The 25486-nt window shown below is 37.9% G+C and overlaps 1 protein-coding gene across 5 annotated transcripts; it reads right to left on the minus strand.

The window, feature by feature from the left end:
- Window positions 1-394: 394 nt before the first annotated feature.
- On the minus strand, window positions 395-21358 carry LOC131147963 (uncharacterized). 5 transcript variants are annotated; one of them, XM_058097658.1, is made up of 3 exons: window positions 21210-21328; window positions 20408-20726; window positions 395-1018 (listed from the first exon to the last, which is right to left on the minus strand). In XM_058097658.1, the coding sequence occupies exon 3, from the start codon at window positions 985-987 to the stop codon at window positions 604-606; it is 384 nt and encodes a 127-aa protein (XP_057953641.1). In that variant the 5' UTR covers window positions 988-1018; window positions 20408-20726; window positions 21210-21328; the 3' UTR covers window positions 395-603. The 5 variants fall into 5 exon arrangements, with proteins under 5 accessions (XP_057953641.1, XP_057953640.1, XP_057953643.1 ...); XM_058097657.1 differs by having other exon boundaries at window positions 20408-21040; window positions 21210-21323; XM_058097660.1 differs by lacking the exon at window positions 20408-20726 and having other exon boundaries at window positions 21210-21358.
- Between the last annotated feature and the right edge of the window lie 4128 nt (window positions 21359-25486).

Genomic DNA, 25486 nt, shown 5'->3' on the forward strand with positions numbered 1-25486 from the left:
AACTCATTTTATACTCAATTTTTAATTCTTGAAGTTCGAAGCGAAGAACTAGAGTTAGATTTGTCAAATTGAAAATTTAGTCTGATTTGAAATTCGAAAAATATTAGAGAAAGGAAAGAAAAATGTATAAAAAAAAAAAATTCAAATGAATGAGCAAAATAACATATTACAAAGTCGAGCTACCGAGTTGCACATGAACATTGAAAACATAAATTTATGAATAATTTGACAAACTAATGTCAATTTTAAATTCCTAAAATGTTTCCATATTTCTCATTGTACCCATTGTAGCTTTATTATGTACTTTGGCAGGGGAAACCCATGTTTTGCAGGCCAGGCCTGCACTTCACAATGGCAACATGCAAATGAAAACAACAATACGAAAGAACTAAACTTTTAGGAAGTAAATGAGCCACACAACAGCTAGACTCTGTTATTCAGATCAAATGAAAGGTAATCCAATTGGATTCACCATGACAAGGGTCAAAATTTGTCTGCTAGGATGAACAAAGCCTAAACAAGATTGAGACATGTAACTGGAATGGATTTGAATAAAAATACAACACAGAAGTCGTCATCAGTGTCCAAAAGAGTGAGGGAAACTTACTGATTTTGTCTAGAAGTGCCATCATCATTGTCATCTAGAATGACCTTAACTCCACTGTTCTTAAGGGCATTGACGATAGCCCAAACCTTGGTGCTGCTCTTAAAGCCCTTCTTCTCAACCTCCTTGTTCACATCAACATGAATTCCCCTTCCCTGTCCCTGTTCAAGACCCTCCACCTTAAGTCGCATGGCCAGCACCTCTCCCACAACACTTGCTGCCTTTGAATTGCAGGTTCTGCCACACTCGAGCGAACTCTTCAGCGAATGTTCAACTGTAGATGCCGTGGCAACAATCCGCCCATTGTTCCTGTCTACAACATTTGCCGTAATGTACTTCAAGGATATGAACAACCTCAGGACATACCTCTTCAGAACTGTCATCTCTTCATCTCTTGTGCCTCCACAGAACGAACTGTTCTACAATTCAATGAAAACAAACCAAGTTAAAAATTTTAGCAGTTATAATTATGACTGTGTGAGGTAATTCACTAGAGTAGGTACCTGGTTTAAATAACTAGAAGTTCAGCTAATCATAAACACAAGTTGCACAGCATAAGATGGAACCAATTCAAATTATAATCCAGCATAATCCAGTGAATTTCTTGATAAAATAGTGTGAAAAAAAGTCATGGGTCATGCTCACATGGACCCATAATCTGAATGAAAAACAAATTGTGAACATCAAATAAAACATTGCTTAGAACCTAGCATTATAAGGTATAACAAAACAGGGTGAAATTGACCAATAAATCTATAAGACTGCATCAGCAAGAGTCATATAATCTGAAAATTTTGAATTTGGTTAATCAAACACCAACCCTCCTTCTAAAGAGTATAGGAACCAATTACACTGGGCTGGGCTTTTGCCACTTTCAATAGCTAATATAAAGTTTTACACACATGATACCAACAAAAAACTAAATCCATCATTTATTCCATCTGCTATTTTTTCTCCTTGTGCAATAGCATCAGTGTCGATTATGTTTTTCATAGTTTATACAATTTGGACCTGATGAAAGAAGTATCCCAGGGAATACAATTGCTGTTCAGGCAGACATGACATCTGTGATCTCATTACTTTCAGAACTGCATTTTGTCAAAATTTGATTGCTCTCAAATGCCACATCTCATAAGTGTTTTGGTACCAGTATTAATTTATGAATATTTCTGTAGCACACGAGTCTGACTCATGTCCTCTATTAACAAAACTTTTGGAGCACATTACCTCTGTGGATACCCCAGGAGTATTATCAGGAGAAAAACAACAAACATACTGGACCTATGATTTTCACTGGTGTAACATCCTGGTTTGCTGCAAAATGTCCTCATTTTGCGGCTGTTTGATCCACATAAATTTGATGTCAGCGATGAATTCACGCGTCTGATTTCTTCACTGCATGGTCATGATGACAAGATACTAAGGCAGACCAAGTAGATACCCATCAAGTAAGAATACAATTTGCAAAGTTATTTTCATAATTTTTGTTTGCATGTCAGTGTCTATAATTTTATTTGATGGGCAATATAATCTAGCAATGGTTGGCATTTCAATGTAGCTAATAAGGGTTTATGGAGCATTGATGTGGTCACTTGAAAAGGTCTTAAATACTCCTGAGATTATGTGTGTTTATATTGGGTAAGTTCTCTGTCTCTACTCCTTCATGTTGTTTTGTAGTTTAGGCTCATTCTACCAGTAACACTGTCATAAGAATGCTGGCATAAGTGTTATCTTTGCGTAATTTCTACCGTAGGATATCATGGCAATAAATAAGCTGTGGCCTCTAGGTGGGTATTATATGTGCTTCTTTATTAGGTAAAGGCTCTGTAGTTATTATTTTGTTGCATTTATATCTTCTACTGTTTGGATGACTGGAGTTTCAATGAAGTCAGTTTCAAATTCTGAAGCTAAACTCAAACACAATAGCTCCAAATAGCACCGCCTGGTCCTTTTTGTCTCTCTTTTTCATTGTGTCCATATGATATATTAGAAGTTATATTTCCCTTCTACGACAACAACAACAACAAAACCAAGCCTTAGTCCCACTAAGTGGGGTTGGCTATATGAATCCTTTTCCGCCAATTTATGTGATCATGGACAATTTCTTTTGATAGATTCAAAGATATTAAATCTTTACTCACTATCTCCTCCTAAGTTATTTTAGGTCTACCCCTACCCCTTCTACTGCCCCTCACAGTAACTAAGTCACTTTTCCTCATAGGTGCACTATAAGGACTACGTTACAAGTGTCCATACCATTTGAATCGTCCCCCCCTTATCTTATCTTTTATAGGAGCTACACCTAACTTACCACGAATATGTTCATTCCTTAATTTATCTTTCAATGTTATACCACTATAACATTTACGTTTTGGATATGTTCTATTTCCCTTCTCTTTATTATTATTATTATTATTATTATTTTAGGATCTCAATCCACTATATTTCATATTGACCAAGCAACTGTATCTCAGCTTTGGCAGCTCATTCAACGACAAACCTGTAAATGAGGCTGCTGTTTGTCCAATTGGGAAAGAACTTTTTGAGAAAGAACAGGAGGGCCTGCTTGCTGTTTTAAAATATATCCCAAGGAAAGCTTGTGATTGTCGGGCTTTACACTGCATGTCATAATTTTTTGTGTATCAGTGTGTATGTGTGAATACGTGTGTGTGAGATATGTTTTAGTTCACAAGTGCATGCAAAATATAACTCTTTTGATATTATTTGTTTCTCTTGCAGATCAATGAGTTTGTAAAATGCACAAGAGCTACCAAGATTCATGCTTCATTATCACCCATCTAAAAGAGGAGATGCCTGCCATGATGGGCAAAGCCAGGACTCAACAGAGACCTGTTGACAATCTTGCAGATGAATTTGGGAAGGTTGTACTCTCTCTCTCTCTCTCTCTCTCTCTCTCTCTATGACACACACAAGCATCATGCCCTGGATCACTTGACTTACCATGTAGTTAATGATCATCTAGTTCATGTTTTAAAAAAAAAAAAATGAAAATGAAAATACAAGTTCAGAAGGAGTTCCATCTACCAGCGAGAGATTTTCCAAATGTAGAGCACTTCAAGGAAACATTCGGGGTTAAAACATTGACATTGACAAGTTTGAGAAGTTGAGGCCTAAAATGATACAGGCATTCAATGACATGCTATGTGTCACGGTCCGACTATTTTCAGACCGTTGTGAAGGGCCGTGTGGCGCTAGCTAAAGCACTCTTGTTTTACTAGTCAGCCTATCGTTTACCAACATTCATCCACGAAGCACTTTCATTAACATTCATTCAGATAGCAGCGGAAACAGTAATCAATTCATGAAAGCCGTGGTAAGTAAGCAGTAAACATTGAAGCAAACGTAATTCATTAACAAATCCTCCGTTGACATGGTGTACTTAGCGAGGGAGGCAAGTAGGCTAAGCACGTTGACAATTGCTAGTGAGTTTTATAATGACTAATGAACACTCACCCTCCCCTAAAGAGGTTTTTATGTAATTATCATCCTGGCACTAGGAAACATCAAAGTGACCGAGGAGTCATACTGCCTTATTTGGCATACAAAGACACTACTAGCAGAAAATGACCCTACATTAGTATTTACATAATGGAAACTCATCCCAAGCACACGAGATAAGCGGTCACAGGCGAGCATAATGCCCTAAACAAGCTTAGCTTGTGACACTATGCTATGACATTCCAGAGTTTTGAAGAATTCTAGAAATCCTTACGATTAAGGAAATGCGGTCACTGGCACTGGCAGTCAGACGAATGTGTTTATACAATATAATAATATAGGCGGTAGAGTCAAGAAAAGAGGGGGAACCGGCTGTTGTACATGTTGTAGGAGCCTTTTGTATAGATTACAATGGGCTTCTGCCATTTTCAATGGTTAATATAAAGTTTTACACATGATACCAGCGAAAAACTATATCCATCTGAATCCTCCCTGATTTAGCTACACATTAACATGGTAGACATTCACCACTCAATATGTTGCCCATCATTTGGGACCACTTATAGAAAAGTACTTTTCTAGAAAAAGTAGTTATTTGTAAAAGCATATACCTAAAAGTAATCTGGGATAACTTAATTATAAGTACTTTTTTAGATTAGTACTTTTTTTTAGAAAAATATTTTTTTAGAACATAATTATTTTTCTTTTTAAAAAAAAAAGTAGTTTGGAAAAGTACTTTTTTGAAATAAGTACCAAGTGTAAACCAAACACTACTTAAAGAAGAGTTTAGCACTTTTGTAAAGAATAAAAACAATCACCAGAATGTGAAGAATCCAGCAAACCAAAACCCGCCTAAACCATGTGACAACTTAAACTTCACACATTTTGAGGCCCTAAAGCCTTAACCTTCAACATCAAATGCCTAAGTAAGCATGCTCTTAACACTTGTCAAGAAAATACCAACATTTATTTACTACAACACTAAGCAATAAAAAACTTAAAATTCCAATGTAATGGAAAGAAATAAAATAACACAAACTTTCAAATGGGGAAGAAAAGAAAAAACAAAAGCATGCATGCACATGTGAGTGCACACACACACACACACACACTCACTTTACTCTTTTACTGATACATGAATACATGACAAATCAACTATGCCCTGAGGTACCAATTAAAATTGTTTTGTCATCAAAACAATAAAATAAATTCACCATCTCAGTCTGAACACTCACCTACTGCCCAACGAGTCTGAATCTCACCAAATGAATCTATTGGCAAGACCCCTCCCGACTTTATCACCAAATGAATCTATTGGCAACAAAAATGATAAGCGAACCAGCAAAGAACACAGCCAGTGGAGATTTGCAGAATAAACCAGAGGATTGTGAGATTTGCAGAGGAACGATGGTAAGCACGGTGGAGAAAATTTGCAAAATTGAACCAAATGCTTGCTGCTTGGAGGAAATTTCCTAAGTTAAAATGTCATAGAGAAAATTTGGCCAAAGCAGGAGAAATTTTGAGAGGAAACAAAGCTCAGTTGTTTTGCAAGAAATTTTGTCCCCTAAGACACAAGGGGTTAAGTTGTCCCTATATTTGCTCACAGTTGTAATTCCAGGGACGAGCTCCTTCGGTCGTCCACTTTTAGTTGTCCCCTTGTATACATTTTCTTGTAGTGTAATCACAATCTTGGATAATAATAAGAGGTGAGATCTTACTTGCCAATCATATTCATGGCAAAATCAAACAAGAAGCTCAACCAAATCTTGCACTGATTCTCAGCCCCATTAAAATTCTGGTTGGGCAATTACATATATATATTTAAGGGTGATTGTAATAAATAATGAAAAAAAAAAACTAATAATTTCATGAGCTGGAATGTTCACAAATAATGACCCATGAAATCCCACAAATGTGCAACTCTTCCTGATTTTGACTTCTTTAACACCTTTTGTCAGTTGGGTCAAACCATACCATACAATAATTAAATTCTCCACCCACCACCTTCTTTTCCCTCTCAGCAGTAACTAAAGGGAAGTAGCATATATGCATGCATATCTGAGCATCCTATTATGCATAAACTTGTAATGATTTATACAGTAATTAAATTCTCCGCCCACCACCGTCTTTTCCCTCTCAGCAGTAACTAAAGAGAACTAGCATATATGCATGCATATATGAGCATCCTACTATGCATAAGCTTGTAATGATTCATCTGTAAAACAAGCCAAAACAAAACAGATAAAACTACTAGTTGGATATCGACTCTTTTGGCTGCTAGCATGGTGATTCAGGACAGCATCAAGGATCTACTACCATGTGAGAATTAGAAAAAATTGAGGATAGAAGGGAAGGGGAAGAAGAAGGAAGAAGCAGAAGAGAGGGGGAGAAAGGAGATACACTTGGAGAGAAAGAATGCATGTTCACTTGAACTCAAATTCATCAATAACCAACCATCCTATATGGTTTTCACACACTATTTTATAAGAAACCCTATAATACAAGAAAATTGTACTTATACCCCTAAAAAGACACATAAAATTACACACATACCTCTAAAATACACAAATTTTTTAGAGGACCCTAAACACATAATCCTATACTAGTTAAACTAATCACAAAATAAACTATCAACTAAATACAACAATCCCTTGACCCAATTCTTATGAATTAGTCTCCAACAAGGGATTCCCCGTACTTAGGCTTCTTGTCCTACATCGAATCTCCCCCGATTAGAAAAAATTCGGCCTTTAATTTTGAAATGTCGAAGGATCGAAAGTAAGAAGCAAACTTGGCCTCTTCAAAAGTTCGTGCTTGAGTGATGCAAGAAACCACATTCCTTTGGCAACACCATAGACTTGAATTGAGAATTGACATCAATGAACACATTGGGAATGAAAAAGTCAACAATAATGTTTGAGAGACTTTGGATGTCGTCACATGCATTTCCCTGCTTGTAGTGTCTTCATCACATGCATTTCCCTGCTTGTAGTGTCTTCAAGTTGAGTAACTTTGACATGATCAATAATGTCAGATTCTTTGTCTTGGTTGGTTGGTAGAGGGGGCTTCAAAATGATCTTCTTATCATTATAGTAAAAGACGTCTGTTTCACGTCCTTGAGTCACACCCAAACCATCCAAGCAAAGAGTGCATGGCCAATATTCATAGGTATGATATCACACCAAACATTATCAAAATACTCACCCCTTTAAAATAGCAACCAAACATCTTTCACAAATATGTGAAGCAATAGTATCAATCCTCCAAGATATCTCATAAGGCATTGAGTGGGATAGCTGATGAAGTTGCATACGAGTGACTCCATTTCTAGAAACAACATTCATTGAACATCTTCCATTAATGGTGAATTTGCAACTGTCCTGGTTGGTTGGTTGGTAAAGCAAGCTTCAAAATGATCTTCTTATCATTATAGTGGAAGACATGTGCTCTCATGTCCTTGAGCCACACCAAATCATCCAACCAAAAGGAACTAAGGAGTGCACGGCCAATATTCACAGGTATGATATCACACCAAATATTATCAATCACCCATCTAGATAGGAACTAACCATTTTTCACAAACATGTAACATAGTATTATCAATCTCCCAAGATATGTCATAAAGCTTTGGGTGGGGTATCAAATGAAGCTGCTTAAAAGTGACTCCATTTCTAGAAACAACATTCATTGAACAACTTCCATCAATGGTGAATTTGCAAAAAAAATTCTCAACATTTAAGAAAGGTACGGAATAGCTCGATATTATGTCGTATATATGACAAAATCCATTCCTTTTTCCAGTAAGTTGTCACATTGTTGCTAGATTTATTTTTATATATACTATGACTATATATCACCAAAAGCCCTTAAGACAATTTTCCGACACGCCTGACTACCAATTTCTTAAGAACCATCTTCAATTCACATATAGTCTTGAGTACATGCATAAATGAAACGAATTCAAATAGAAAACTCACAGATGCAGCAACACAAACTGATTTTTACTGTTAGCAATGACAATCCACACTTCAAAACGCTTCTGGTACATTGATACTTCAATTTCTAGCCCTCCATATCAAAATATTGCACTTGTTAACTATTGAACATAGTGTATAGTTTTAGTCCCACATCGGAATGTTAGGATAACCTCACTCTCTTGTATAGCTATATATATACATTTCCAAGTTGTAAGCAAAATACATAAAGTGAAATTCACTTCCTCTTGTAAAGTTCTCTCTCTTTTACTTTCATCTTGGTATCAGAGCCAGGTTGGGTTCCTTGTTTAAGGTCCGGATTCTCCATTGAGTTGTATGCTCTGCACTCACCACGAATGTGGAGCTTGTGCATCAGAAAACTTCATTGGTAGTAGGTTAAGTCATATGCTCTGTACTTGCCACCTTTAGTGGATCTTGTACATCAAAAAACTCAGTCTACTATTTTCCCGATACCTTCTGGCGACTTCAACGACTTTTCCGGCAGCTTTCCAGTGAATTTCCGGCAACTCTGGTGACTTCGATGCCTTTTTCGGCAACTTTAATGCCTTTTTCGGCATCTTCGACAACTTTTCCTGCAGCTTTCAGTGACTTCTCTGGCAACTCTAATGACTTTCTGGCATCTTCCAGTGACTTCTCCAACGACTTTCCAGTGTCTCCAACAGCTTTCCGACACTTTCCGTGCCATATAAAGCACGTCTGTTTCTATCGTCGGGTATAGTTGTAGTAATGTATTGTGCTAATTACATGTCTAAGGAAAATTCAATCTAGGAAAGTGGGACTTGAGCGGTCCATTGTAACCCCCCACTTCCTTGGGAAATTACCTGGTATAATTTAGCACAATCATTCACTCTCTATTTTTTTCCAACCACTCTTTCAGCAACTTGCTTTGCTGCAATGATACTTTTGCAGCCTATTCCACTTCTTTACAATGGCTACCAAGGACAAAATACTCCCCCTTGTATAGCTATATATTCTGGCAAAGTGAATAAATTGCGCAAGTTCTTATATGGGCTTAAGCAATCACCTCGTGCATGATTTAAAAGATTCAGTAATGTGGTTCTCTTAATGGGATTTATTCAGTGACAGTACATCCCCCTCTTCTCCTCTGAAGCTTCCACACCTTGACTTATCTCTGGCTCAGACTACTCCTGTTCAGAAGGTCACCAGCATTCTTTTGAATGGCGACAACTTTCATGCCTGGTCACAATCCCTTCGCTTATATCTTGGGGGTCGTGGCAAGGTTGAGTGGTTGTCAGGATTGGAGTCTCGCCCTGCTAATACTGATCCAGCTCATCGACTGTGGTCCATTGACAATTGTGTCATCTTGGGTTGGATATTTGCTTCTATGGAAGACCGCCTCCACAGGATGTTCATGTTTCACGATATTGTTCATAGCCTTTGGTCTGCCTTAACTAAAATGTTCACCCACAAAAGGTGTGAGGCTCGGATTTTTGAGCTTTATCGAGAGCTCCACCAAGCCACCTAGGCTTCTCTGAGTTTATTTGTGACCGACTTCTTCAGCTATCTCCAGTCATGGTGGGAGGAGCTCGCCCAGTATGAGCCTCTTTCTGAGTTTTCTATTGAGGCAACTATTGAGGCCAAGCGCCAAGATCGTCGGCATACCTATCAGTTTTTGATGGGTTTAAAACCTGAGTTCGAATCACTCTGGACTCAAATTTTGAACACATCCCCGGTGCCTTCAAAGTGCTAGGCATTTGCAATGATTGATGGTGATGATCGTCGACAACGTCTTCTCCCTAGATTTGCTTCTTCTAGTGTGCCCGAGCAGGTTGCCCTTGCAGCCCCTACTAGTGCTCAGTCTGTTGACCGCAAGACTCAATTCTGCTAGCACTGCCAACGGAATAATCACACCATTGAGCACTGCTTCATTCTCCACCCAGAGCTGCAGGAGCGTTACTCCAAACAAGCCTCTCATGGTCGTGGTCGTGGCAAAGGTCGAGGACCTTCTAACACTGGAGCTGTTGCAGAATCTCTTCCTGCATCTTCGGCTTCACTTACTCCTGCACCTACTGCTGCTCCAGATTTCTCTCAGCTCCAGGCTCAGCTTACTCAACTTCAGATTTCTCTAGCACACCCGGTGGCACACCCGTTTGGATACTGGACTCAAGGGCGAACAACCATTTGACTAGTGAGGCATCTCTCATTACATCCCCTGTCCCTTCGTTGGTTCGTAATGTCCGTATTGTCGATGGTACCTCTCGTTCCATTCATACCCAAGGCACTGCCTATTTATCATTGACTCTATCTTTATCCCCTATTTATTATGTTCCACAATTTTCGTATAACTTGTTATCTGTTTACCGGATTGCCAAACAATACAACTGTGTTGTAGTTTTCTTACCCAACTCTTGTTACTTGCAGGACCTGAGTTCAAGGAAGATTTTTGGCAGTGGCTTTGAAAGGGACGGGCTCTACTACTTTGGCGATCCGCCTTCCTGTCCTGCATCCTCTTCTGGCTTTCAAGCTTCTGTTTTGCCTTCTGATGTTTTCACTGTTTTCTCTTTAAAAACCTTGAATTTGTGGCATGCCCGTTTGGGACATGCAAATTTTAAATATTTGTGTTGGTTGTTTCCAAAATTTAATAAAGCTTGCAAGAATTTTAATTTTCAATGTGCTACTTGCGAATTATCTAAGCATGTCCGTTCATCTTATTTGTCTCATATGCACCGTTCTCTTGCAGCTTTTGATATTGTTCATAGTGATGTCTAGAGTCCCTCCCCTGTCTCCTCACTCACTCAGCATCGATATTATGTCACCTTTATTGACAATTACTCCCGTTGTACCTAGGTCTACCTCATGAAAAATAAATCCGAAGTTTTCACTCATTTTCAGGCTTTCCTACAAATGATTAAGACTCAATACAATACCGTGGTTCGTATCTTGAGGTCTGACAATGGCCGTGAGAACCTCAGTAATGAGTTTCGTGCTGAGTTGTGCCAATAGGGTATTCTCCGACAGCTAACATGTCCCTACACTCCTGAATAGAATGGTGTGGCTGAGCGCAAAAATCGCCACATCATGTCTATTGTCCATTGTCTTCTTCGGGGAATGCATGACCCCAAGTCTTATTGGCCTCACGTCGTTCTCACTGCAGCCTATCTTCTCAATCGTACCCCAAGTCGTGCATTGCAGAATTCGGCTCCACTTCATCTTCTGCATCCTGACCGGTCCCTTTTCTCCCTTCTTCCTAGAGTGTTTGGATGCACCTGCTTTGTTCATGACCGAAGTCCTTCTCGGACCAAGCTTGATGATAAAGTCATCCAGTGCATTTTTCTAGGGTATTCCTCTATGTCTAAGGGATATCGTTGTTATGATCCTGTTGGTTGGCACACTTATCACTCTCTCGATGTCATGTTCCATGAGTCTACCCCATTCTACATTGACTCTTCTCCTTCCATATTTCCGCTAGTGCCATCTTCACTTCCTCGGCCTGAGCCTATCTTTCTCCCATCTAACCCAGTGCCCTCGTCTCCAGTGTCGTCTTCATCTTTTGAGCCTCCTACCTCTGTCCCCACCAGGCAGGACCAAATCTCTCTCATTCCACAAGTTTTCACTTGTCGACCACGCCCTTCGGAGCCTCTGCCAGCATTTTCACCGAGCTCAGGTATGCCTCCTATAGTTCCTGATCCCCCTACTCCCTCCTCATGGTATCCTTCTCGAACCTGTTGAGCTCCTGATAGACTTTCTTTAACCTGTTCTACTGACCACCCTATCTCCCAGTATCTTTCTTATCAGGTTATTTCCTCGAGTTATCAAGCCTTTTTGGGACAGGTTGATGCTATTATCATACCTCACTCAGTTCATGAGGCCCTCTAGGACCCCAAATGGGTTGCCGCCATGCATGTTGAGATGGAAGCTTTACATCAGCAGCATACTTAAGATCTTGTTCCCCTTCCTTCAAGTGCACGCACGGTGGGCTGTAAGTGGGTGTTCATAGTTAAGCACCTTGCAGATGGTACTGTTGACAAGTATAAAGCCCGTTTGGTGGCTAAGGGTTTTACGCAGATTCCTGGTCAAGATTTTCATGCTACATTTGCTCCTGTGGTGAAGCTCACTACTATTCGCCTCCTGATATCTTTGGCGGCTTCTTTCACTTGGCCTTTATACCAACTCGATGTCAAGAATGTCTTCTTGAATGGTGATCTTACTGATACTATTTCATGGATCCCCCTCCCGGTTTTTCTACTCAAAGGGAGTATTCTGGCAAAGTGTGTAAATTGCGCAAGTCTTTATATGGGCTTAAGCAATCACCTCGTGCATGGTTTAAAAGATTCAGTGATGTGGTTCTCTCTATGGGATTTATTCAGTGCCAGACAGACAACACTTGCTTTATTAGGTGTCTCTCCCATGGTCATTGCATTATTATCTCTGTCTATGCGGATGACATTATTGTTACAGGCAATGACTTGTCTGGAATTGCTTAAATTAGAAAGGACTTGGGAGACACCTTTGACATCAAGGATTTGGGACCTCTTAAGTATTTCTTGGGCATTGAGATAGCACGCTCCTGCAAGGGCATTTCCCTCTCTCAGCGGAAATATGCCCTCGATCTCCTTATGGACACTGGTATGTTGGGATGTCGGCCTGCTTCTACGCCCCTGGATCCGAATATCTCTCTTTCTGCAGAGTCTGGTGATCCATTGATAGACCCTTTGATGTATCAGAGACTTGTTGGTCGCCTCATCTACTTGACCAAAACTCGACCTGATTTCGCCAATGCAGTGAGCCTAGTACGTCAGTTCATGCATTCTCCCCGAACTTCACATCTTGATGCTATCTATCACATCTTACGGTATGAGAAGACCTCACCTGGACTGGGATTGTTCTATTCATCTGGAATACAACCAGGTCTTTCCGTGTTTACTAATGCTAACTATGCTGAGTCCAAGATTGACAGACGATCTACCTCAAGTATTTGTACTTTCAAGGGTCATCATCTTCTTTCTTGGAAGAGTAAAAAGCAGGTGGTGGTTTCACGTTCTTCTGCTGAGGCTGAGTATCGGGCTATGGCACAAGGTACTTGTGAGGTCCTATGGCTACGCTCTCTCCAATTTGAGATTGGCTTTCCTGTGATAGACACTTCTTTGTTGTTTTGTGACAACAAGTCTACTATATCTCTCTCTTCTGATTCAATTCTGCATGAGAGGACCAAGCATATTGAGTTCCTTTTGTAAGGAGTGCATGGCCAATATTCATGGGTATGATATCACACCAAATATTATCAAAGTTAGTCACCCATTTGGATAGGAACCAACCATTTTTCACAAACATGTAACGTAGTATTATCAATCTTCCAAGATATGTCATAAGGCTTTGGGTGGGGTATCAAATGAAGTTGCTTATGAGTGACTCCATTTCTAGAAACAACATTCATTGAACATCTTCCATCAATGGTGAATTTGCAAAAATTTTCTCAACATTTAAGAAAGATACGGAATGGCTCGATATTATGTCATATATATGACAAAATTCATTCCTTTTTCCAGTAAGTTGTCACATTGTTGCTAGATTTATTTTTATATATACTATGACTATATATCACCAAAAGCCCTTAAGACAATTTGCCGACACGCCTGACTCCCAATTTCTTAAGAACCATCTTCAATTCACATATAGTCTTGAGTGCATGCAGAAATGAAACAAATTCAAATAGAAAACTCACAAATGCAGCAACACAAACTGATTTTTACTGTTGGCAATGACAAATCCACACTTCAAAACGCTTATGGTACATTGATACTTCAATTTCTAGCCCTCCATATCAAAATATTGCACTTGTTAACAAAATATCATGTTCGCAATCAAAATATCATGCTGCAGATCAAAGATCATCGAAAAACCCCAAAATCTCATGGCTGGGAACAATTTCTCATGAAACTAGAAAATTAGGAGACTTACAGTTTTTCACACGCTCTCTGCCAGTGCATGTGTATGCATTGCAGATGAGGATCCTCCGGCAATGGATTTCGGTTGGACATAGATCGAGGGGTAGTTATCATTTGGTGGTGGCAGTGTGAAGAAATACGTCCAGGAAGTGGGGGATTTTGAAGGGCCGACGGTTGAAAGATGTTTGGCCAACGCATGCGACTTCACCAGTGCTCAGGAAGTGATGAAATTATAGGGGATGGGGGTTCGGGGGGGTTTTTTTACTGATTTTTGAAATGTGGATGGAGATTAGGGTTTGAATTTGAGGGGCACGACTGTAATTTGGCTAGAAATTGCAGGTTTTTTTTTTTTACTGAAATTCAGAGCAGGGAACAAGAAAATCAGAATCATGAACAGTAGCATAAAATCAGAATCAAAGAGATATACAAATGGGGAGAAGCATAGAATGAAGAAGAGATAAGAAGAAGGGATATGAAGGGAAGAAAACAGCAAAGACAGATTTAGGGACAGAACAGAGGACAAAATCACAAACAGAACAGGGGGAATAGGCAGAAAGAGGAGTACAAAACATAACAGAAAAGATAAAAAAGGAAGGTCGAGGGAGAAGGAAGAAGAAAAGAAAAACAGGAAAGAACAGAGAAAGTGTGTGAGGATATCTAAAAATAGAGAGGTGGGAAATGGGAAATCAAAGTGGAAGAACAGAGATCGATTTTGGGCTCTGATATCAAATGATGCAGGACAACGTCAATGATCTTCTGCCAAGGGAGAAATTCGAAGAAATTGAGGGGAGAAGGAAAGAAGAAGAAGAAGAGGGGGAAGAAAGAGATATATTGAGGGGGAAAGAACACACATTCACTTCAATTTTATTTCATCAATAACCAACTTTCTGCATGGCTTTTTCACACACTACTTATAAGAAAGCCTAAAATACAAGAAATTACAATTTTTTTTTAATAAGAAAGATGTGTTAAGAGAAAAGAGAAGGTACAATGTTAAGGGACAGAAAATCCCAAATGAAAAAAAAAAAAAAAAAAAAACAACAACAACAACAACAAACAAACAAACAACAAACCAAAGAAAAAGGAAAGAAAACCAAAAAAATGACAAAATAAAAAACTAAACAATATCAACCAAGGAATTCCCCTTTCAATCCTTTTCCATCATAATTCACCAAGCTCATCAAATTCACTAATTCCCTTTGACCCTTCATCACTTTACTTTTACCACCATCCACATGCACTTCATTTCCTATAGAATCACACATCTCTAATTTCATTGTATCCAATAGATCTTGAACTTCTAACTCCTCCTTAAGAATCTCCTCCATGGGTGTAGGCAGAATTCCATCCTTCCAGTGTAATTTATTAACCAACTCATTATTATCAAAAAGAGAAACCCCCCACCCCCTCCCCCCACAAATCACACATCCCTAATTTCATAGTATCCAAAGGCAGAATTCCATCCTTCCCCTATAATGTATTAACCAACTAATCATTATCAAAAATAGAAACCCTCACAGTCCTTCCAACAAGGTTGGATGAACATATGATAAATTCCTTCCCCCACCCCTTCCCCCAACTTATTTACCTCCTTTCCTTTACTAGCCCCATCACTAAATACAGCTTTCTTCTTAGCATGTAGGTCTTCCACAATACTTAACCCTCCTTTTGAACCTCTCCTTAATAACTTTAGCATTGACTCACCAGAATTTTCTCTATTCTCTTCATATGACTTGTAGGTCTTCCACAATACTTAACCCTCCTTTTGAACCTGTCCTTAATAACTTTAGCATTGACTCAACAGAATTTTCTCTCTTTTCTTCATATGACTTTCACATCTCTCCACCAATACAAGCCATCTTTCAATGAGCACAAATGTTATTACCCTTAAATTTATCAAAATTAAAACCTGAAACAACAGACCCCCCCACCTCCAAACCAACTTCTTCTCTTTTACTCTTTCCTGCACCAACTTCTGGTCCCTCCACAAAACCAGGAACATCTTTAACTCAACGATCCCATTTCAAAACCAGGCAACTAGCATTCTGAACTTGCTCCACAGCTTGGTCAGTTCAATACACATATTGGAGAACTAGAGAATGGATTTGGACTTCATTAACAGAGCATTGAACGCCCACCTTCCCATGGATCTGCTTCTGAGATTTAAGAACAGAAGTTTGGGCTTGCCCATTCACATGATCCTGCATTGAAGCAACTAGGTCACCATTTCCAAAGAATAGACCTGATTACAACCATGGTCCTTTTGCATAAAGCCCAAATAAAAACAACCAAAGCCCAAATCATTCTTACCAAAGCTATGGACCAGTTCAATTAAGTGGCCCAACTTAGTCAAAAAAGAAGCTCCTCCCTTTTCAATTACTTGGGCTACGTCAAAAATGAGGAGTAAACATTGCAGCCCCAACTTTTTCAGCATCTTCTTCCCCAGACACAACCCTAGCCACCACTGTTAGAATCACATCTCCTACCGGAACCCTAGCCACCACCACACTATGGTCATTCAACTCTGATCAAGCTACCAATGGTTTCTATCATCAAAGCTCCAAATTCCTTCAATTACAACTCACTCCCACACCGAAAACAAAGCTTTCCTTTCCCAACCACCACATGCACATTACCATATTGGACTTGACTTCGCAACTTTCATTTTTACCTTTATTTCCCTTCGAGCACCGCTTTTCTCCTTGATGCATGAGCCAAAAAGGTGGCTTCACCTACACGTCCAAAGTCCCAATGAAATTCCTTAGCTGACTCGCAAAAATCATTCAAAGAAGCTTCCCCACCCATCACCTTTTGCGAATCCAGGGAGCAAGGATAAACACTAAAAATTTCTTACCTTTCCACCTAGACCTAACTCCAAATACTTTCCCACCTTGGTCCACCTAATCGACATTCAATATTGCATAATACCCATTCGAACACTTTCATAACCCCTTTCCATCCAACTGAAAACTAATAATCCATTGGCAAACCAAAGAACAGCCTCTATAGAAAACCTTACCCACGAATTACAGGAAATATTATTCTCGAACATGAACAAAAAAGAGATCTCCTCAACCTTGTCTAATCCCAGAGGAAGGAAGGGGAAGAGAGGAGAAAGGAGATACCAGGGGAAAAACTCACATTCAATTCAATTCAACAATTCATCCACAACTCCTACATCATGGCTTTCACACACTACTTATAAAAAAACTTCCAAACACATGAAATTACGCATAAACCCCTAAAACTAAATTACATTATAATGCCTCAACATTGCACAAATATTACAAAAAAGCCCCCAAAATACACATAATACTATACTAATTGAACTAAACACATAATAAACTCCTAATTAAACCCAACAATTCTCAATACAATTCTTCTTAGGTAGTCTCCAACATGGATCTTCCCAAACTCTAGCTTATCGTCCTACATCACAACGGTTCCCAAGTTTGAACCTTAGGAGGAAGAAAACAACTTAAAATGGGGTTCTAAGTGTCCAAAACTTAAAATATGCATATTTAGGTCAAAACCATGTACTAACACAATTCTCATGAGGAAAATGACATATAGGAACAAGTCATGAGAAAATTGAGCCAATGATTCCCAATTTGGAATGTTAAGCCAAAAAAAAACCTCAAAATGATGCATAGGAACAAGTCATGTGAAAAAACAGGCCAATGGTTCCCATGCTTGAATGTTAAGCCAAAAAAAAAAAAGCCAATTCAAAATGGGGTTATGAGTGCCCAAAACTTAAAATATACATATTTAAGTCAAAAACCATGCACTTACACAAATCTCGTGAGTGAAATGACACATAGGAACAAGTCGTGTGAAAAACAGTATAACGGTCTCCAAGTTCGAATCTTACAATGAAAAAAATAACTCAAATGAGGCCCTAGTATCTGAAACTTGAAAAATATACATATATAGGTAAAATGAAATGTAAAGCAAGTTGTGAAAAACAAGCCAATGGTTCCCAAGTTGGAACCTTAGGAGGAAGAAAACAACTCAGAATGGGATTCTAAATGCTTGAACTTACATGCATATTTAGGTCAAAAATCATGTACCAACACTACTCTCGGGAGTAAAATGACACGTAAGAACAAGTCATGTGAAAAATGGACCGACGGTTCCCATGTTGGAACATTAGAATGAAAAAATAACTCAAAATTACTTATTGTTGAGTTTCAGTTTTTTTATTTATAAATTTATAACTTCTTTTCATTTTTTTTTTTTTTTTTTTGGTTTCATTTTCCTTTGCAGATATTGTCGGAGTAATTTTACTTGGAGCTATGGACTTTAGCTTATTTTGATATGTTAAGAGCTTTAGACTTTTGGGCATTTGTGTTAGTATTCTAGTTGTTTTGATGTAATAGCATTTTGGTGGTTGTAAAGTTGTAATTGCTATCTGGATCTTGTTTTTTAATGGTGATTGAATATATAAATGGAATATTAAATGAGTTTTTGGTCTTTTATATTTAATGTTATTTAAGTATTAAAATTGTACATGAATTACATTTGATTTGAAAATAAAATAAAATAAATAAAAAGGGCTAGTTTTGGTGATAAGAAAGTGTTGTTACTATTGTCAATAAAAGTGACATTAATATTCCTAGCAACTTTTTGGTGACAATTTTTTTTATCTCTAAAACCTTATGCCAACAAGTTTTTTTGTCCCTAAAGACTTTTGAGGAAGAAATAATTCCATGACAAAATGATTTTGGGACTAAATTTCTTTATCCTCAATGAAAATTGCCAACGAATTTCTTTCCACCCTAATGATTTTTAGGATGAATTTATTGTCACAAACACTTAGGGTTGCTTTTAGGGACAAAATTTTTTTGTTGCTTAAACTAGAAAAATCTAATCATAAGATTCTTTAGCAATGAAAATATTTTGTCCCAAAGAAGTATGTTTTGGCAACTAAATTGAATATCTATCCCGAAAAACATTTAGCGATGGCTTTTTATGGACGAATCTTTGGACGATTTTTTTTGTCCCTAAAATTTTTTTTTCTTGTAGTGCTTCCAAAAGGCATCTCAACGGTTTAGGCTTGAAAATTTTATATTAGAGGTCTCCAATTCGAATGTTGATAAAGTCAAGAATGGGTATGGGATAAGAGATGGGTTGCCTCCTATTATTTTGCCCAAGCCCAGTGGGCTTCCAATCGAACCTAATAAGAAAAAGGTGAATTAGAGAAAGCATTTCTTGCTAAAGCCGCGACATATGGTAACTAAGGGAAGAAGGTTTTTAGAAATTCAAAGAGAGGATACAAGGGAAAAAGCTGCATGGGTGTTTTCAGAGAAATCACATACAGCTTAGAGACCAAACTTTATTTCTTTCTTTCCAAATGCACCATTTGAAAGCCGGTAGTTGGGCGACAACCTTAATTTTAAACGTGAATTGCCAATTATTCTTAAAGATTCCTCCAATAACATCCTTGATGTTAGTGGGAGGGCTAAATTTTGGTGCAAAAGGAAGAAGAGCCAAAGCTTCTAAATTTCTAGACATTGAAGTAGGATAAAATCAGCTTTCCACCTTTTCATGAGAAAGCGGGTAAAGGTTGGAATTTGATCTATGAGCTTTCCACAAGCAATTGTTGGGTGGTAGGAAGGACGTTGGAAATTGTCTTTCAAGAGAAAGCTTAAGGGTCTATTTGGATCAAGGATTTTGTTAGGAAAAAAGAAAGAAAAGGAAAATAAGAAAGAAATTCAAGCTTCATTATGTTTTATCTATATGTCAAATTCTATTAAAAATGAACAATTGTTTCAATTTGATTTAAAATTTAAAAAAATTAAATGTTAAGGATGTGTAAAAATTAAAATCAAATTTGTGTTCCTTCATTTCATATAATTTTTATTTTCCCTCACACTTTTCTTGATTATAAACCATTAAATAGTGGATTCTTTCGTATTTGCTTTTTCTCTTCTTCATGTTTTCCAAATCCCAAACAGGCCTAACTCTCCAAATAGCCTTAATTTTTAACAGGTATGTTCATAATCCATGCCCAATTCCCTGTTTTGATTAGTTCCATAAGATTACATGTATGATCGTATTTTGAGCATTGAAATATAAATCAGTAGCATAGAAGAGTAGCATACATATACAGGTTTTATGAGGATTGGTTTACAAGATTTCTTTTGTTTTTCCATGAAATTTGGTGGTCAGTAGTTTTGCGCGCTTCCGTCTAAAATTCATGCCCAAATTTCATCGTACATGCAGGTCTTATGAGAATCGGTCGCAGCTGTGGCCATTTGTTTCGATGTGGTAATCTAGATTCAGGCCCAAGAAGATTCGAGCCAACCTGTTCAAAAATTTATGGTAATCTAAATTTCGTGTTTGGAGAAAGCTGAGAGTTGAGAGCTGCACGAGCCTTAGGATCGTAACCTTTGGGTTTTTGTGCACGCGAGAGGGAGTGAGACAGAGAAAAGAAAGCTTACCTGTGACGAAGAAAGATGGTAGTGTGGAGGCCGAAGCAAGGCACTGGAGGCGGCGCACAGCGGAGATGCCGCCAAGCAGACGCCGGCGATAGGGCAGCAGAGCAGCGGCTAGGCCGCTGTTGAACGATAGAAAGGGGAGAGAGCGATGGTGGTGGCTGTTCGGTGGAGCTGCGGCAAGCTCCGGGCAGCCGTGCGGCGATGCGTTTAGTTGAGAGAAAGAGAAAGGAGAGACTGTTCTGCGGACGTACCCCGACCCATATAGATTCGAGCCAAACCCGTTTAAAATTTGTGTTGAACCAGATCCGGGTTTTAACTTGACCTGGATCCGAGCGAATCAGGACCGAATTAGATTTGAACCAAACCCGAGCTTAACCCGAGAACCAATATCCCACTACCCGAACTTAGATTTTGATCCGAACCGGAAAATGCCCCAACCTTTTGTAACTGTTTGAACCAATATACTTGTTTGATGATCTATAGGGTGCGGGCAAGGTTAAAGATCCGAAGCCCCCTTTTCGTTCGGCAGTTGAGAGAGCTCGGGAAAAGGTGAGAAAATGCGGGAAAAGGTGAGAAAATTCGGGAAAGCCTCCAAAATTTTAAAGAAGCAGGAAAAAATTATTCATGGCCTCTTTTCTGAAAAATAAAACAAGAAAATGTAACAATGTGTTTGATTACCAAGAAAAAGAAGAAGATATGAAAAAATAAAAAACAAAAAAGAGGGGTGTTTGGCTAGAAAGAAAAAGAACAATAATGAAAAAGAGAAATTGATGACAACAAAAAGAAAACAGTGAGGGAAGTATACCTCGACTTGTTGCCACAAAGGACCGTTGGAAGCCGCCTCCTCTCTCTCTCTCTCTCTCTCTCTCTCTCTCTCTCTCGGGCGAATGTGAGAGTGTAGTCCCTCTTGCGTTCGAAGGCCCCTCCTCGGCCAGACCAAGGCGTCTTTTGTGCATATTTACGATATTGCCCTTGTTTCTAAAGAATGTATAATGAAAATGGTAAAAATTAAAAACAAAATACTCAAAAAAAAAATAATTCCTCTAAATTTTAGATACACAAGCCCTAAAATATTATTTTATCACTTGAACCTATAAAAGTGAGAAAAAAACATTAAATATATCAAAGTGTATAAAGTGAAATTAACATGATTTCACAATTTATAGGTTCTAGTGATAATATAATTTGTTTGTATCTTTACCTTCTAAAGACGATTCAATTCTCCCCTTATGCCATGATATTTCTTGGCTTAACTGCAACTAAGTGTGGGCTCCCACTTAGGACATGGGTCGTTGATAAGTTAGTAACTTTGGTAGTTTTGATGGGCAGTTCTCATTCACTTTATTTTCTAGACAACTACCTTGTTGAGATAGCATTGTTCTCATTTCAAGACATGGAATTCGGAGCAATAAGTTTATCCATGTGTCTTGCATATGGGGGCAACTCACAACAGGTCAACCTGTCCACGTGTCCTAGACATGACGAGATAGCTCAGGCCAGGTCGGCTTTACCACATGCCTTGCATGTGGGGAGGCAACTCAATTGTTTTCCATATGCCCTGCACATGGTGCCTTTGGTGGGGCCCACTTCTCCTAATGTTTTATGTAAGAACCCGAAATATGAAAAATGGGTTTAAATATTAAGAGAGGGGCCAAATTGGAAATTGCCTAGGTCAAAGGGCTATAAAGGAAATTCTCATTTCCTCCAAGTTAAGCAAACTTAGATTTTTATCTCTCTCTCTCTCTCTCTCTAAACCTCTCCCTACTCCTTCTCTCTAGAATTCTTCACCGATTGTTAACGGAATCGGAAAATGGAAGCTACCACGAGGATCGTGAAAGGATTCTTTACAACTTCTATGGATTGGAATCTCGTTTTGGAGGTTTTCAAGTTTTGGCGAAAAATCGAGGTAAGGCTCGGTTTTCAATTCTGATCTGATAGTTTTATAGGTATTAGTCTTGTGAGTATTTTCTGTACTGTGATTTGTAGGTTTTGGAATTCAGTTCGCTATTTAGGAGCCTTGGAGTTCGGGTTTTGTGATTCGGGGTTAAGGTAAGGAGAAACTGTGTTATATTGGTTATTTTTGAAATCGAACTTGGTGGAACTGTTGCCCACGGTCCTGTGTGTGTTTTGGCTACTCATTTGGGGGGATCTAATGGGAAAACTATGGATTTTTCATTATTATAGTTTTGGAAAAAAGGGGGTGACGGGCTGAATCTCGGGTTTTGTTGAAAACCGAGTATATGTGTGATTTATACTGCGTGATTGAGATGGTCGTGCCTTGACTTTGTTTAAATTATATTTGTTTGGAAAACCATGATTTAGATTATCAAATAAGTGTGGTTTGTTTGGTTATATGAGCATGCATGTGTGTGGGATGTACTGAATTGCTGATGGGACCGCGATTCCAAAGTGAGTCCAGGCATTGAAAGTGACCGGCTCTATATTCGAGGGCATGTGTTTATCGCTTGCCACGTAGGCAAGAGTGACCGGCTCTATATCCGAAGGCGTGAGCCATTCCAGCAGATCACGCCGAAGGGTGTGGATCCACCAGTTGGCGCCGGTACGATGTCATGGGAGTCGAGGACTAGCCATGTGCCGGTGGCGCCATGCTTCGCGGATGGCTACAAGCCAACGCTGGATTGTCGTGGACTGGCTTTGGGCTGATGGGTGTGACGACACGGGGTTACTGATCATGTGTGTGTATTGTGACGGGGCTGCGTATAAATGGCCACCGTATATGTGCATGAACGCACTGTGTGAATTAGTACTGGATTCCATTCAACTGCATGTATGTTGTGTCATGATAACACTCAAATGTCATACACGGATATAACATGTGTTCTTCCTCACTAAAAGGTGTCTCACCCCTACTGTACGTACATTTTTACAGGTCCTTCAAGTAATCGGAACTAGCGTCCTGGCGTAGGGAGCGTAGTGGTCGGTGTACTGCATTAGCGCTTAGGTAAGTGCTAAGACTGTAGTTTTGTTGGGTTGCCATTTTGGGTTGTATTTGGGCACCTGTTGTACGTTTTGATAGAGTTGTGTTTGGCTCATATATAAACTCTGATATGGTACTGCATATGTTGATATAGAAATACTTTTTCCGTTGCGTACATGATTGTGATTGGATATGTTTAGGGTACCTGGAAACCCCACGGGGTCGGACCCTCATCCTTTATACTGTATCTATGATGAATTGTATGATACAGGGACAGGTTAGGTTACATTATCACCTCCGGGTCCCATCTCGGGGTTCGGGGCGTGACATTTTGTTTCTAGCAATTATCATTGCTTTTCCCATTATTTATTTTAGAGCAAAGATCACTTTATATGAAATTAGTGTATAAAATTCTAAAAATAATTGTACATGAAACTAATTTTCCTTTGAACTGTCATAAATAGCACCATGACAAAACTTGTAACTTATATGAACCAATTATTTATGTGTTACGACAAGAATTCGCGTAAATATTCATAATAAATATATTTCACACACACATGTTGAGATTTAAATAAACATATAATTCAAATTAGTTTACACTTATAATTATAATAAATGTATTATTCACTCTGAGTGATTCATGTACAATGCATGTAAGAAAAATGACTAATATGTACACGCGTGCTACTATAGACTCTAGGTTATGGACAAGTTTAAAAGTTATAGTTTAGATTAAAATATAATTGCATCGATTTTTATGTATAAAGTCGAATAAACTCATTTTCAGAGCCTATCCATAATAAAAATGTATAAATATTCCTTTCGTGAGTTTTTTTTTAAATTAAAATTTTTAAATTTTTATAAATTAAAATATGACTAAAGAGAGTAAAGGGGTCCTAATAGTTGTGAAAACATTGATAATTGTGGTGGATGCTGGGTTTTAAAAATAAAATATTTAATAACTGTTTTTTTACATGTTGTTTCATAATTATTAGAAGTAAAAAATAAATAAATTACAAATTTATGAGGAGGTTTTAAATTATTAATTATTTTATTTATGTAAAAATTTCAAAAAAATAATTATTTATATATTTTATTCAGATTAATTCAATTATTATTAATTACAAAAAATATTAATTCAATTTTAATTAGTTTTAATATAGATTATTAAATCAAGTATTATATATGGTTATAAAAAGTTTGAATTTAGTCATTATCAACACTCCATGTTATTGTAAAACCACTTTTAGTGACATCTATTTATGTCACAATTTTGATATCAAAGTAAAACGTTTTTTAAATAGTGGCTTTATATGATAGAGAGTGGTGGTGCCACTGAAGCAATAATAATAAAACTGCGATTAATATCATAACAAATTATATACAATCAATTTATTTTAGATTTATGTACATATTTTTTATGTATGCTTTCACATGTAATTGTTCCAGACACAACTTTAGAAAAATTTATTAACTGAAATCAAACCTTTCTAAATTTGAATAATTTTTTACTATTGGTATGAACTTTTCAATAAAGTTCAAGAATATTTTGTAAAATATAAATTTGTAAGACTTACTTAAATTATTTTCAACAAAATTTTTTTTTCATTATAACTAGCTAATAATTAGTTATGAGTCTAACAATGGGGGATATAACAAAATGGATTGAAATCGGTGAAGCTGACAGAACTACACTAAGTCAAATTAATACTAGTCAATTATTTTATTTTATTTTTATATTTATTGGTTCGGTTCAGCTCAAAAATTAAAAAAAAAAAATGAGTTCTTTCGTTCAATTTAAGTCTTATGTTTTAAAAAAAATTGAAAAAACTAAATTAAATCAATAAAGCTATACGAAATGCTTAAAATATAGGTGACATCGTAGTAATTAGAGGCGCGAGGCGAGCCGAGCACAAAGGGTATTTTAAGTTGAGGCGCAAGACACACCCAAGTCCCTTCTGGGATGTATCACTGTAAATCACATAGTGATCATCCCCTGACGGAATGGTCAATACTAAAGCAATGACTAAACGTTGCTTCAACTCCTGAAAACTCTGTTCACACTCCTCAGTCCACTCAAATCTGCTATTTTTCCTCGTAAGATATGTCAAAGGACCTGACAGCCTAGAAAAGCCCTCGAT

Source organism: Malania oleifera, chromosome 2 (genome assembly GCF_029873635.1).
Source record: "Malania oleifera isolate guangnan ecotype guangnan chromosome 2, ASM2987363v1, whole genome shotgun sequence".
Classification (NCBI taxonomy): Eukaryota; Viridiplantae; Streptophyta; class Magnoliopsida; order Santalales; family Ximeniaceae; genus Malania; species Malania oleifera.

Coding starts and splice junctions, on each gene's coding strand:
- LOC131147963 (XM_058097660.1), bottom strand. CDS start 987: ATGACAGTTCTGAAGAGGTATGTCCTGAGGTTGTTCATATCCTTGAAG.